The sequence below is a fragment of the Oncorhynchus kisutch genome, linkage group LG28, assembly GCF_002021735.2.
Source record: "Oncorhynchus kisutch isolate 150728-3 linkage group LG28, Okis_V2, whole genome shotgun sequence".
NCBI classification, from domain to species: domain Eukaryota; kingdom Metazoa; phylum Chordata; class Actinopteri; order Salmoniformes; family Salmonidae; genus Oncorhynchus; species Oncorhynchus kisutch.
The window spans coordinates 33,253,038-33,268,416 of record NC_034201.2 but is presented as its reverse complement, the minus strand read 5'-3'; the positions used below and the strand labels follow the sequence as shown (position 1 = coordinate 33,268,416).

General features: G+C 44.5%; 1 protein-coding gene across 1 annotated transcript in view; it reads left to right on the top strand.

Annotated features, from left to right (window-relative positions):
- Positions 1 to 15,379, top strand: part of tecta (tectorin alpha) — a 49,356-nt gene that overhangs the window by 3,304 nt on the left and 30,673 nt on the right. Inside the window, exons 2-11 of the mRNA XM_020464386.2 lie at positions 7,432 to 7,496; positions 7,756 to 7,895; positions 8,056 to 8,343; positions 8,745 to 8,882; positions 9,167 to 9,332; positions 9,435 to 9,847; positions 10,001 to 10,571; positions 10,879 to 11,489; positions 13,275 to 13,845; positions 14,055 to 14,725. Of these exons, the coding sequence (XP_020319975.1) occupies positions 7,433 to 7,496; positions 7,756 to 7,895; positions 8,056 to 8,343; positions 8,745 to 8,882; positions 9,167 to 9,332; positions 9,435 to 9,847; positions 10,001 to 10,571; positions 10,879 to 11,489; positions 13,275 to 13,845; positions 14,055 to 14,725 (3,633 nt within the window). The 5' untranslated portion in view covers position 7,432. The remainder of the gene's footprint in view (positions 1 to 7,431; positions 7,497 to 7,755; positions 7,896 to 8,055; positions 8,344 to 8,744; positions 8,883 to 9,166; positions 9,333 to 9,434; positions 9,848 to 10,000; positions 10,572 to 10,878; positions 11,490 to 13,274; positions 13,846 to 14,054; positions 14,726 to 15,379) is intronic.

The window sequence follows — 15,379 nt, the reverse complement described above, 5'->3', positions numbered from 1 at the left end:
AAGGTGCTTATTGCGTCATGATTGCAAGGTGTCCCAATGTCTTTTCCAACTGTCCCGATATCTTGTTTTAATGTACATTCTAACCAATCAAAACAAGCATTCAATAATGCTGTGGTATGATTTAATTTAATTCACAAGGTATTACAAACTGGCCACAGTATTTAAGTGTCAGTCTTTCTCCAATTAATTTACAATGACATAATCCACATATTTTTGGTACGTTAGGGGAGAAGTAGGAGCTTAGAAGCCCTAAAAAGGCTCAAAATACAAATACAGTTGAAGTTGGAAGTTCACATACACTTAGGTTGGAGTCATTAAAACTCATTTTTCAACCACTCCACAAATGTCTTGTTAACAAACTATAGTTTTGGCACGTCGTTTAGGACATCTACTTTGTGCATGCTTTTTCAGCTACTTTGACATAGGTCATTTTTCCAACAATTTGACAAACAGACAGATTATTTCACTTATAATTCACTGTTTCACAATTCCAGTGGGTCAGAAGTTCACATACACTAAGTTGACTGCCTTTAAACAGCTTGGAACATTCCAGAAAAGTATGTCATGGCTTTAGAAGCTTCTGATGGGCTAATTGACATAATTTGAGTCAATTGGATGTGTACCTGTGGATGTATTTCAAGGCCTACCTTCAAACTCGGTGCCTTTTTTGCTTGACATCATGGTAAAATGAAAAGAAATCAGCCAAGACCTCAGAAAAACAATTGTATACCTCCACAAGTCTGGTTCATCCTTGGGAGCAATTTCCAAACACCTGAAGGTACCACGTTCATCTGTACAAATAATAGTACGCAAGTATAAACATCATGGGACCACGCAGCCGTCATACCGCTCAGGAAGAAGACGAGTTCTGTCTCCTAGAGATGAACGTACTTTGGTGCGAAAAGTACGAATCAATCCCAGAACAACAGCAAAGGACCTTGTGAAGATGCTGGAGTAAACAGGTACAAAAGTATTTATATCCACAGTAAAACGAGTCCTATATCGACATAACCTGAAAGGCCGCTCAACAAGGAAGAAGCCACTGCTCCAAAACCGTCATAAAAATGCCAGACTACGGTTTGCAACTGCACATGAGGACAAAGATTGTACTTTTTGGAGAAATGTCCTCTGGTCTGATGAAACAAAAATAGAACTGTTTGGCCAGAATGACCATTGTTATGTTTGGAGGAAAAATGGGGAGGCTTGCAAGCTGAAGAACACCATCCCAACCGTGACGTACGTGGGTGACAGCATCATGTTGTGGGGGTGCTTTGCTGCAAGAGGGGCTGGTGCACTTCACAAAATAGATGGGTTCTGAAAATGATGTGGATATATTGAAGCAACATCTCAAGACATCAGTCAGGAAGTTAAGGCTTGGTCGCAAATGGGTCTTCCAAATGGACAATGACCCCAAGCATACTTCCAAAGTTATGGCAAAATGGCATAAGGACAACAAAGTCAAGGTATTGGAGTGGCCATCACAAAGCCCTGACCTCAATCCTATAGAAAATTTGTCAGCACAACTGAAAAAACGTGTGCGAGCATGGAGGCCTACAAACCTGACTCAGTTACACCAGCTCTGTCAGGAGGAACGGGACAAAATTCACCCAACTTATTGTGCAAAGCTTGTGGAAGGCTACCCGAAATGTTTAACCCAAGTTAAAGAATTTAAAGGCAATGCTACCAAATACTAATTGAGTGTATGTAAACTGAATGTGATGAAATAAATAAATGCTGAAATAAATAATTCTCTCTATTATTATTCTGACATTTCACATTCTTAAAATAAAGTGGTAATCCTAACTGACCTACGACAGAGAATTTTTACTCTGATTAAATGTCAGGAATTGTGAAAATCTGAGTTTAAATGTATTTGGCTAAGGTGTATGTAAACTTCCGACTTCAACTGTAAGTATTGCTTTATGTGATTTGTTTTTTATGCAAGAGCTACACCTCAAAAAATGATAAATGTAATATTTAAAGAGAATCTTGTTGGAGAGGCCTATGCTGCCACCTACTGTAGTAACAGAAGAGGTGTAGGCATCCTCATAAATAGGAATACACCCTTTTCCATTACTGTATATCCCAGCATACGGACCAAGAAGGACAATTTCTAATTTGAATTGTACCTTACATGAGGAAATATACACATTGATTTCATTGTATATCCTCCCAGGTGCAAACCTGGTGTTTTGAGATATAATTCAAGCTATATTAAATCAACACCAGACTGGAACTATTATTTTAGCAGGTGATCAGCCATTTAGCAAGTTAGACAGATATGGCAATAAAAAAAAGTTAAATTCAAGGAACCTCCAAAGAGGCTGAACATTTTCATCTCTTCAAATATTTTACGGGATATCTGCAGATTATTATTCCCAACTACAAAATACTTTATTTTGTCTCAAAGTAAGGAAAGCTATTCAAGAATTGACTACATTTTGATTTACAAAAACACACTCAACAATATACTGGGTTTTAAAATATATGGTGCAGCACTCCACCAATCAGGCCTTTATGGTAGTGGCCAGACGGAAGCCACTCCTCAGTAAAAGGCATGTGACAGCCCGCTTGGAGTTTACCAAAAGGCATCTAATGACTCTGACTAAAAAACAAGATTCTCCGGTCTGATGAAACCAAGATTGAACTCTTTGGCCTGAATGCCAAGCGTCACATCTGTAGGAATCCTGGCACCATCCTTATTGTGAAGCATGGTGGTGGTAGCATCATGCTGTGGTGGGAATGTTTTTCAGTGGCACGAATCAAATCAAACTTTATTTGTCACATGCGCCTAATACAACAGGTGTAGACCTTACCGTGAAATGCTTACTTACAAGCCCTTAACCAACAGTGCAGTTCAAGAAGAGTTTACCAAATATTTACCAAATAAGCTAAAGTAAAGAATAATAAAAAGTAACACAAAATAACAATAACGAGGCTATATGCAGGGGGTGCCGGCACCGATTCAATGTCCAGGGGTACAGGTTATTCAAGGTCATGTGTACATGTTGAGATAGATGTTGAGTGACTGCATAGATAATAAACAGCGAGTAGCAGCAGTGTATAAAACAAATGGGGGGGAGGGGGGGGTCAATGTAAGTAGTCCGGTGGCCATTTGATTAATTTGTTCAGCAGTCTTATGGCTTGGGGGTAGAAGCTGTTAAGGAGCCTTTTGGACCGGACTGGGAGACTAGTCAAGATCGAGGCAATATGCAAACATTTCTAAAAACCTGTGTTTGCTTTGTCATTATGGGGTATTGTGTGCAGATTGATGAGGGGGGGAAAACAATTTAATACATTTTAGAATAAGGCTGTAACTTAACAAAATGTGTAAAAGGTCAAAGGGTTGGAATACTTTCTGAATGCACTGTATCGTACCCACAGAAAATGCACTTAGTGACAGAATATGGAGAATGAACAGATTGCATCTTCAAGACCCAAAAGGTATTAAATATGTAAATGAAAACAAAAATGAATTTTGCATTACAGATGTAGACCTAGAGGACAGAGAAAAGCTGACCCCCTACATAATTTGGGATGCTTTTAAAATGTGCTTTAGGGGAATGATAATCTCATACTCTGCAAAAGTTAAATCTGAGTTAGTTATTTATTTGTATTCATTTCTATTTTAGAAAAAAATATAAAAAATCTTTACATGGTAAAGAAGATAACACCAATTCTGAATTTAAACAGGTACAGTGGGGCAAAAAAGTATTTAGTCAGCCACCAATTGTGCAAGTTCTCCCACTTAAAAAGATGAGAGAGGCCTGTAATGTTCATCATAGGTACACTTCAACTATGACAGACAAAATGAGAAAAAAAATCCAGAAAATCACATTGTAGGATTTTTATGAATATATTTGCAAATTATGGTGGAAAATAAGTATTTGGTCAATAACAAAAGTTTATCTCAATACTTTGTTATATACCCTTTGTTGGCAATGACAGAGGTCAAACGTTTTCTCTAAGTCTTCACAAGGTTTTCACACACTGTTGCTGGTATTTTGGCCCATTCCTTCATGCAGATCTCCTCTAGAGCAGTGATGTTTTGGGGCTGATGCTGGGCAACACAAACTTTCAACTCCCTCCAAAGAATTTCTATGGGGTTGAGATCTGGAGACTGGCTAGGCGACTCCAGGACCTTGAAATGCTTCTTATGAAGCCACTCCTTCGTTGCCCGGGCGGTGTGTTTGGGATCATTGTCATGTTGAAAGACCCAGCCACGTTTCATCTCCAATGCCCTTGGAAGGAGGTTTTCACTCAAAATCTCACAATACATGGCCCCATTCATTCTTTCCTTTACACGGATCAGTCGTCCTGGTCCCTTTGCAGAAAAACAGCGCCAAAGCATGATGTTTCCACCCCCATGTTTCATAGTAGGTATGGTGTTCTTTGGATGCAACTCAGCAATCTTTGTCCTCCAAACACGACGAGTTGAGTTTTTACCAAAAAGTTATATTTTGGTTTCATCTGACCATATGACATTCTCCCAATCTTCTTCTGGATCATCCAAATGCTCTCTAGCAAACTTCAGACGGGCCTGGACATGTACTGGCTTAAGCAGGGGGACACGTCTGGCACTGCAGGATTTGAGTCCCTGGCGGCGTAGTGTGTTACTGATGGTAGGCTTTGTTACTTTGGTCCCAGCTCTCTGCAGGTCATTCACTAGGTCCCCCCGTGTGGTTCTGGGATTTTTGCTCACCGTTCTTGTGATCATTTTGACCCCACGGGTGAGATCTTGCGTGGAGCCCCAGACCGAGGGAGATTATCAGTGGTCTTGTATGTCTTCCATTGCCTAATAATTGCTCCCACAGTTGATTTCTTCAAACCAAGTTGCTTACCTATTGCAGATTCAGTCTTCCCAGCCTGGTGCAGGTCTACAATTTTGTTTCTGGTGTCCTTTGACAGCTCTTTGGTCTTGGCCATAGTGGAGTTTGGAGTGTGACTGTTTGAGGTTGTGGACAGGTGTCTTTTATACTGATAACAAGTTCAAACAGGTGCCATTAATACAGGTAACGAGTGGAGGACAGAGGAGCCTCTTTTTCTCATTTTTTCTCATTTTTAAGTGGGAGAACTTGCACAATTGGTGGCTGACTAAATACTTTTTTGCCCCACTGTATATGATATTTTACTTTTGAAGAGAGCCAACAGCTTCAGGTTAAACAAAAAAAAAGCATACTATTTTATGCCAAATAAACCTGGTAAACACCTCACAGCCCTCACAAAATGAGTACACACCAAACCAGTTTATAATTTTTATAGATACAAATGCTTTAATTAGAAACAACAATGTCAGAGTCATGTCTTAAGTGTAAAACTAACACTAACTCAATAATTAACTTCTTCTGCGAGAGCTATCAAGTCCAAAAGTTAAAGGTAGAGTTAGAAAGTTGGATGTCAGAAGTTTGACAATGTAAATGGACTTTTAATCCACCCATCTGCATATTCCAAGACATGGCAAATGGGGGTGCGGTGAGATACCCAGTGGGTTGGACAATATTATTTTTGTGACAAACTGAAGATGCTATTACTTAAATACTGGGAGTCAAATGATACTCCAACGTTAAGAGAATGGAATAATATACTGCTTCATTATTTTAGACAGAAATAAAACACAATTTGTCATATGGGGTAGAGTCTTACAAGTATTAGAAACAACACTGAGTGTGGATACGATGGGAACTTGGGTCTGCGCAAGTGTGACATCAAAAAACTAAAACTAAAATACAATATATCAAAAAAGGAATGTCTTCGATAGCAACAGGGAAATATATTCATTTATTAAGAGATCTCTCAATAATCATTCTCACAATAGCACATTGTTAGTAGTGACAAAGCTAAACCAGGGCTTGGTTAAAATCCTGGATGGATAGCCAAACAAATAGCTGTAAATAGATCAACTCTCCAGTAGGATGTGTTGCTTCGCCGATTGTTTTTTTTCTGATAGTGGATATAACATTGAAGGTCTGACATTGTTTCAAAGGTAAAAATTCAACATATTTTATACAAGGTTTGCCTATGTTGAAAATTGGTTACAATGATGACATAATCCTATGGTTGAAATTCCACCAGTTTACGTTGATTACTTTTTTCAAATCCAATATATTTTCCACATAGATTCCACGTCACAATATGTTGTAAAATTACTTCAAAACAATGTTGGTTCAACCAGTTTGTGCCCAGAATGTTGCATATGATACTGTATCTCTCATTCTTAGCAAAAAGGTCAAGAGCCACATGAACTAATACATTTTTTTTTTTAAATACAAATTTACATAGATCTAGTTTTATAAATGAATGTTTTTTTAAACTACATCTACAAACGCTTAATTTGGATTATGTAGATCAATGGGCATGGATATCAATTACCATTGTCCATTATGAATAAAACATGCTATTCTCTGTGATCACTTTCAAAGGCAATAAAAAAAAACACCTATGCAAAAAAAGTACCTTGAGTTTTGGTTTTTCAAATCAGTAATGAAGTAATACCGTAACCTTTGAACCCCTTTGGGACTTTCTCCAAGCGTCTTACAGGCACAAATCAGAGAGGACACAACGTTAAATTATATTTTTTACATTCAATTGACGACAACCATTCAATCAACATTCAGCTACCATTCAATCAAATGTTGAATTGAATTAGATCAGGAATTTTCCCTTGGATGGACTTGGCTGTACATTCTGGTTTGGCAGTGGGAAGCCGGCCAAGCCAGGCACCGACGCAACCCCAGAGGGCCACAGTAAGAACCCTAGCAATTCAAGCCTGCTCAATTAAAGCTATTAGTGCTCCACTGTTTACGCTCCCCTCTCTTTAGCCAACAAGACATGGCTCCCAAACAGACGTGGTAATGAGCTCCCAGGCCCAGCTCCCATCAAGGAGACTCTGGAGCGGAGAGGCTTGGGTTGGGCCGCAGGGTCCATGGCTCTGAGAGGGCACAGCCCCACCGTGGTCCACTCACACGGGACCGCAAGGCGAATGTGATCCTGACACATTGTTCCTGAATGCATAATGGGGCCTTTTCAGGGCTCCTTTAATGGGCCACCGCGGCGGGGAGAAGGGGGTACTCCCAAGGGAGACATGGGAGACTGATTTTAAAGAAGTTACGTGTCGTCGTCGTCGACCGGCTGGCCGGTACTCCCTTGCTCCCCAGTGCTCTTGTTAAATGCTCCTGTTTATGAAAAGTTGTCTCTGTGAGTCATTTTACCCTTCTTTGGTATCAGCCTCCTAGAAGACATAGGGTTATAGTAGCTGGCGCTGTTGTTCATGAGGTTTTGGGGGTCTATGGCTATGGAAGAATCTGAAAAACTCAATCAAAAAGCCCTTCCTGAATAACTCTCTTGAAATGTTTTGTCCTGAATTAACTATTCTCACTCTCATTGTCCCCAGTGGACTTACTTCAATCCCCTCTTTGTCTTTCCTCCATCTAGGATGCTCAGGCCAGGCACTCCAGTCATTCTGTTCCACCTCTTTAGCTTCTTTACTCAGAGAGAAGGTGAGTGACCTGGATCCCATTCTGATTCACATGTTTTCTGTATCTTATATAGAGGTATCAGAGCAAATTACTCAATGACCTCTGTCTTATAGACCGTTATGAACGAGTAAAAGTTCTGTGTGTTTAGAAGGCATAAGTTATTTTCCCTTTCTTTCTGGTTTAACAAGCACAACATTGATCTTATCTATCTAAAATTTGACCAGTTGTTCTCCCTTCTTTGCAAGATCTGTTACAATTGTCTCCCTCCTTCTTCCTTCAGCTCTTTCTCAAGAGATCATGTACCCCTATGGGCCCGTCCACCGAGATCTGGAGACACCCAAGATGGATGATGGAAGTTCCACTGAAATAATTATACTCATGCCATTCATTTTCTTTAATAACCCCTATCGCTCAATCTATGTAAGCGCCTATATACCCTTCTTTCCTTCAATAATGGCAAATATCTCAGAGAAATGTTAATCCACCATATCATTCACCTAACGATTAATTGTTCTTTTTATCATCAATCTGTTCATCAACACATCAATCAGGACCGTTGCCTCCCTCTCAATCTCTGCAGGTCAACAACAACGGTGTGATCTCCTTCAACGTGCAGGTGAGCCAGTTCACCCCCGAGGCCTTCCCCCTGAGTGACAGCAGATCCTTCATCGCCCCACTATGGGCAGACGTGCACAACGGTATCCGCGGAGACGTGTACTACCGCGAGAGCGCAGACCCAGAGTTACTGGAGCGGGCCTCACAAGACATCCGCAAGTACTTCAAGAACATGCCAACCTTCACAGCCACCTGGATCTTCATCACAACCTGGCACCAGGTCACCTTCTACGGAGGCAGTCAGACCACCCCGGTAAAATAACTACAATCACTAATCACAGGGATTATTATGCTCCACACTCAAAACACCTCTAGGCACACGCACAGGAAAAGAGATGGTACCTGAATTGGGGTTCTACAGTATGTGGCCTTAGTTGACGATGGCCACTGACATTACCATTTATCCCAGAAGAAATTTAAAAAATCATGTGTGTCTGTGATCCTTAGCCAGAACTGAAGGTAAATGTTGCCTCAAATAGAAATCTCATTGAACCTCTAGGTAAGTATTTGTTTAGTCTAATGGATGGTTAATTGTTTAGGTTAAAAGGTACGTTCTGCCAGGTGGTGAATCTTTGTTTATTTTTCTCTCTCTTTTTCTCTCTCTTTGGGCTCATATTGAACTTACTATGCCTGCATATTCTCACCTCTCTATAGGTTAACACGTTTCAGGCTGTATTGATATCAGATGGTCTGTCATGCTTTTCCATGTTCAACTATGGAGAGATCAACTGGAGCACAGGCACTGCAAGTGGAGGAGACCCTCTGACTGGTTTAGGTGGAACCACAGCACAGGTAGTCCAATCACGATAACCTACATATACCAACAACGGCACACATCAAACCAATCACATTTCCCCATGTACTACCCCTAAAACACACCAAACCAACCATGATGTCCCATATACCTCCCCTAAAACCATATCAGACCAATCATGAAGTCCCACCTATGACCTCTAAAACACAGAAGACCAACCCCCCAGATATAGCTGAAATACAGCAGATCAATCATGATGCCTCCCACCTCTAAGTAAGTGATAACCTCCTCACTTGCCTTTCCCCATCTCTCCCATTTCCAGTCAGGTTTTAATGGAGGAGACATTGGTCACTTCCTCAACCTGCCTGGGTCCCGCTCCAATGACGTGGTTGAAATCGAGCAGACGACCAATGTTAACCTGCCTGGCCGCTGGGTCTTCCGTATAGACACTGCCCTGATAGACCCAGCCAATGGCTGCAGTTACAATGGTGAGTAATGAAGTGGAACATAACAAAGACTTGACACACTGGACAAATATCTAGGTTCGGGAAGACCCCATAGTCATTAGGAATGTCCATATCTTCTCCTAGGGCGGTTCTATCGCCGCGGCGAGATCTTCTGGCTGTCTGATCAGTGCTCCCAGCGGTGCCGCTGCCTAGACTTGGACAATGAGGTGCTCTGCCAGGAGGCGCCATGCGGCCAGCTGGAAACATGCGAGCAGCAGGAGGGTGCCTTCTACTGCCAGCCCACCCGCACCAGCACCTGCGTGGTTTTTGGTGACCCACACTACCATACCTTTGACGGCTTCCTCTACCACTTCCAGGGCACCTGCTCCTATTTGCTTGCGCGGCCATGCTGGGAGGTGGCCGGCCTACCCTTCTTCAGCGTGGAGGCAAAGAACGAGAACCGCGGTGTGGCCTCCGTATCCTGGTTGAGGGACGTCACTGTGGAGGTGTACGGCCACCGCGTCACCCTGCCTAAGGGCAGCCAGGGCACTGTACAGGTGAGGCTAGGTACATAAAAGTGGTCTGATCAGGTAGTTTGACAGGTAAGACCAGCAGATTCTGTGTACCTCTCTATTGGTTATCGAATATGGTGTTTACGTGGTACTAAACTCCATAATCCGCCCTGAATCTCCTAGCTCTTTCTTTTCCAGGTGGATGGGCTGGTAAAGACACTGCCAGTCCAACTCCAGCTGGGTGCGGTCAGGGTGTACCAGTCAGGTGTTGCTGTCGCCCTGGAGACCGACTTTGGCCTCCTGGTGTCTTACGACGGGCAGCACTATGCCTCTATCTCCCTGCCTAGCTCCTACTTCAACAACACATGCGGCCTGTGTGGTAACTATAACGATGACCCTGCTGACGACCCCGTGCTGCCCGACGGCTCACTGGCCGAGAGCGTGGTGGAGCTAGGTGGCAGCTGGCGAGCAGAGGATGCTGACTGGCGCTGCACGGATGGCTGCGCTCAGAACTGCAGTATCTGTGACCCGTTGACCGAGGCGTTCTACTTCCGCCCGGACTACTGTGGACTCATCAACAAGACAGACGGGCCTTTCAGGGACTGCAGGGCAGTGGTGGACCCCACGGCCTTCGTCTATAGTTGTGTCTACGACATGTGCAGCAACAGAGACAACATTACCACCCTCTGTCAGGCCATCCAGGCCTATGCCTTAGCCTGCCAAGCCCTGGGGGTCACCATACGACCCTGGAGATCACGCACCTTCTGTGGTAGGTGCTCTTCTGTCCCACATGTATCTCCCACATATGTCGGGGTAGGAATGGTTTTGTTTGGACATGAAAGGGACTCATAGCTACTTATCCCTAAAATAAAGATGTAATTTGATGTTTCTGTTAGATGTGGTTAATATTGCTTACTCCAACAGCTGTCTTTATCTCTCATTCTTTCTTTGCCCCCACAATATCATAATACAACTTACAGTAGTAATCATTTAACACATAACAGCATAACAATGTTTCATTAATATAATTTGTAATATAACATAAGAGGATGTTATATCCTTTGATTTGCTGCCAGCCCTGACATGCCCTGAGTCCAGCCACTACCAGGTGTGCACCAGTGCCTGCCCGGCCTCTTGCTCAGACCTCACCGCTCACCTGTACTGTGCCCACCCCTGCACCGAGGGCTGCCAGTGCGACCCGGGCTACGTGCTGAGTGGCAGCCGCTGTGTCCGGCGGCAGAACTGCGGCTGCGAGCGTGACGGCCTTTACTACCCCCTCAACGACACTTTTTGGGCGGGCCCCACTGGCGAGGCCAGAGAGTGTACCCTGCGCTGTGTCTGTGGGCCCAACGGCGAAGTCTCCTGCTTCAACGACTCGTGTAGAGAAGGCGAGGTGTGTGTGGCGGAGGTCGGCCTGTTGGGTTGTTACCCCCGCAGGGAGGGAGTGTGTTCTCTGGGCCAGAACGCTGTGACGGCCTCCTTCGACGGGGCCTCCATGTTCTTTCCGGACGACAGCTCCTACTACCTGCTGAGGTCGTGCGGGCCGACGCCGGCCAACGTGTCGGCTGTGGAGGTGAAGATGGGCCGGCGGTTGGTGAACAAGGGTCCGGCCTGGATGAGGCCCGTGGTGGTCAGGGTGGCCAACCTGGAGGCCCAGATGGGTGGATCGGACTTTGACACAGTGAAGGTCAGTATTATAGCCTGGTGCTCCAGTCTGTTTGTGCTTTAGCCAACTTGTCTCTGTGTTTGTTCATTGTCATGCAAAACATACAGTATGGGACCAGGCTATGTTGGTACTACCTCAGTCTTATGATTGAGAGAAAACGTATGAGTCTCCAGACAGATAAAGAGATCTGTAAAGATTCTGTTGAAAATGTATTCAGAAAGCATCAGTATTGTGGGCCTCGTTGCCGGTCGGTTTTCCAGACCTAGGCTAACTTTACTTCTGGACTAAGAATCACTTCCAGTGGAGAAACTCCATTTGACATAATTTTACACCAAGGATAGGCTAATTATGAGTCTGGGAAACTCGCCCTGAAAGTCTAATGTCATCATGAGATACCTTTTTCATGCTCAAAGTAATTTAGCTGGAATATGTATATCCCAACACTACATTACAGTGATTGAATGTTGCTGCCGGGTAAATCTATTTCAATTAAATCGCTTTTTGACAACACCCCTCTTGATTTGAATGAAACCTTCCATAAATATTTTCCAATGGTATAAGTGCTCAGAAAGGGACATGTTGGAGATAAAGGTGCTCAAAGTTGACCAATTTCTTATACCCCACCATGCCATGTCGTCATCACTGGAAAAGATAAACGGTTGAGATTGATTTAAAAGCTTTCAAACAGGGTTGTCAAATTATTTGATCATTTGTCTTGGACATGTTTTTTTGTATTTTTTTTTAACCTTAAACATCAATGATCTAAAAACGCATGAACTAGAGTTTTCATATTCGCATATGTTGTAGCTTACACTTAATTTTACATCATCACCTTGTGTTGTGCTCGCCATCGGTTGCTCTCAACACGCTCTTGAATATGGGTGTCATGCTCAGGATGGGTGTCATTTACAAAAATGTTAAAAGCATTTACATTTCAACTTTCAAATGGTACCACAAAGATGGTTGGAGGTCCACACATCAGAGAATGTTGACTTGGATGGGAATAACTTTTGTTTCAAATAATACTGTCAATCTTCCATAGGAAACCTATTGAAATCATAGAAATATAGATAATAGAATAGACATGACCATTTAAGTTGACATTCAACGGTGGGTGATTGACATTCAACGGTGGGTGATTCTTTGTTGTAGTAATTAGAAGTAAAAATGTAAATTCAATTTCAATGGTGTACTAGCTAAATTGCAGTTGTCTGAAGGGATAGGTCCAATCTATGAATGACATTTCTATGATCGAAATGACACCCACCCTGTATTCAAGAGCATGTTGTATCAACCAATGGCAGGCACAAAAAAACCCCACAGATGATGGGGTCTAAACTACAACATACGTGAATATGAAAACAATCAGAATTTACAAAATGTTTGATAATTGACGTTTATGGTAAAATAATGCTGTGTGTGTGTTTATATATATATATATATATATATATATATATATATATATATATATTTGAAAGAAATTATTATAAAATAGTTTGACAAACCCGTTTTGTAAACTTTTAAATTATATCAAACTCAACCATTTATCTTTCCCAGTGATAAAAACATGGTTGTCTCAAGATATGGTGGGATATGCAAAATGGTTCAACTTTGAGCACCTTTATCTCCTGGTTTTTGCATTCAGGTCCAAAAAGTAACTTCCTGACCACTTCTTCCATGGGCAAACATGTATGGAAAATCTTGTTTAAATCAAAAGGGATGCTGTCAAAAAGTGATTGAATTCAAATGAATTTACCCTGCTATTACCAGTCTGTGACACAATGTTATGATATCTCTAATTCCCAGCTGAACGGTGAGCCGGTACTACTACCTTATATCCACCCTCTGGAGACCCTGATGATCTACCGCGCCCCGGGCAACGCCACCGTGGTGGAGTCCAGCGGATTGGTCCTAGTCCGCTACACCCGCCAGGGCTTCCTCAACATCTCCCTCTCTACCCTCTTTTACAACGCCACCTGTGGCCTGTGCGGCCTCTTCAACGGAAATGCCAGCGACGACCTCCGTCTACCCAACGGCCGTCTGGCCGACTCCCCCGAACTCTTTACCGAAGGATGGCGGGCCATCGCCGACGACCTGACATGTAACGGCGATTGCGACGACCTGTACCGCATGTGCACAGACCTGCGGCTCTACCAGAGCCCATGGATGTGCGGAAACATCAACGACCCGGGGAACAGCTCCTTCCTGGCGTGCCACGGTGCCGTCAACCCCTCGCCTTTCTTCCGGAACTGCCTGTACAACATGTGCGTGCGGGAGGGAAACCGCTCGGCACTCTGCTCTTCGCTGCAGGCGTATGCCTCAGCCTGTCAGGACGCCCAGGTGGGCCTTGCCGCCTGGAGGAGTGCTACCAATTGCCGTGAGTTAGTCCCCTCACCACCACCACCTTGGAATGTTGTTGAGTAATTGACTAACCATGTATTTTTCCTTTATGAACCACGCATTGAATCTGCAAATTATTTTTGTTTCTCTTGTTTCTGTCTCTGTTCGACATCTGTCTTTATCTCTCTACTTTTTTCTCTTTCTTTCTTTCTCTCTCCCCCACCTTTCTCTCTCTCCTTCCTGCAGCCTTGCCCTGTCCAGAGAACAGTCACTTCGATGAGTGCACTAGCGCGTGCCAGCTGACCTGCGCCGGCCTTGACGAGCCTGACGAGCCGTGCCCACTGCCCTGCCAGGAGGGTTGCCAGTGCGAGGAGGGCTTTGCGCTGCGCGATGGCCAGTGCGTGGCACGCAGTGACTGCGGCTGCCTCGACCTTGGCAGCCGGCAGCTGACCACCAACCAAACCTTCTGGACCGACTGGGAGTGCAAAGAGCGCTGCTACTGCAACGGCTCGGACAACAGCGTCTACTGCACTCTGGCACCATGTGGGGAGGGCGAGTACTGCCAGGAGGGCCTTGAGGGCCTCTACTTCTGTCAGCCGCGCACCGAGGCGCTATGCGTTGCCGCCGGTTACAGCCACTTCCTTCCGTTCGGTGGTGTGCCCTTCGAGCTACAGAGCAGCTGTACCTTGAGGCTGGCTACGACGGCGTGCAACGGCGAGGTGGTGGGGGAGGATGATGGGGATCAGAGCCCCGCCACCCAGCCTGGGACGAGCAGCAGCGACACCTTCCCTCACTTCAAGCTGTCAGCCCGGAACGAGGAGAGGGACACGGGGCAGGCCATCTGGGTGAGAGGGTTCATCTTGGAGGTCTACGGCTATGAGATTGAGGTGTCTCGGAGCTACAAACACACCATCACGGTGAGTGGATTTCACACTAACTCTCCCTTTTCACACTACCTCTCCTGAACCAAACTGTACTGGCTCTGATATATATATTTTTTTTTTACTCCCTTTTCTCCCCAATTTCATGGTATCCAATTGTTAGTAGTTACTATCTTGTCTCATTGTTACAACTCCCGTACGGGCTCGGGAGAGACGAAGGTCAAAAGCCATGCGTCCTCCGAAACACAACCCAACCAAGCCGCACTGCTTCTTAACACAGCGCGCATCCAACCCGGAAGCCAGCCGCACCAATGTGTCGGAGGAAACACCCTGCACCTGGCGACCTGGTTAGTGCGCACTACGCCCGGCCCGCCACAGGAGTCGCTAGTGCGCAATGAGACAAGGATATCCCTACCGGCCAAACCCTCCCTAACCTGGACGACGCTAGGCCAATTGTGCGTCGCCCCATGGACCTCCCAGTCGCGGCCGGCTGTGACAGAGCCTGGGCCCAAACCCAGAGTCTCTGGTGGCACAGCTAGCACTGCGATGCAGTGCCCTAGACCACTGCGCCACCTGGGAGGCCCGGCTCTGATATTTTTATTTCACATTGTCCTTTGTGAAATGCTCAGTAATGCTTGGTTTGGTTTGAGTCAGTAGTGTGAAAAACTCTTGAGGCACAGTCAATCTTGT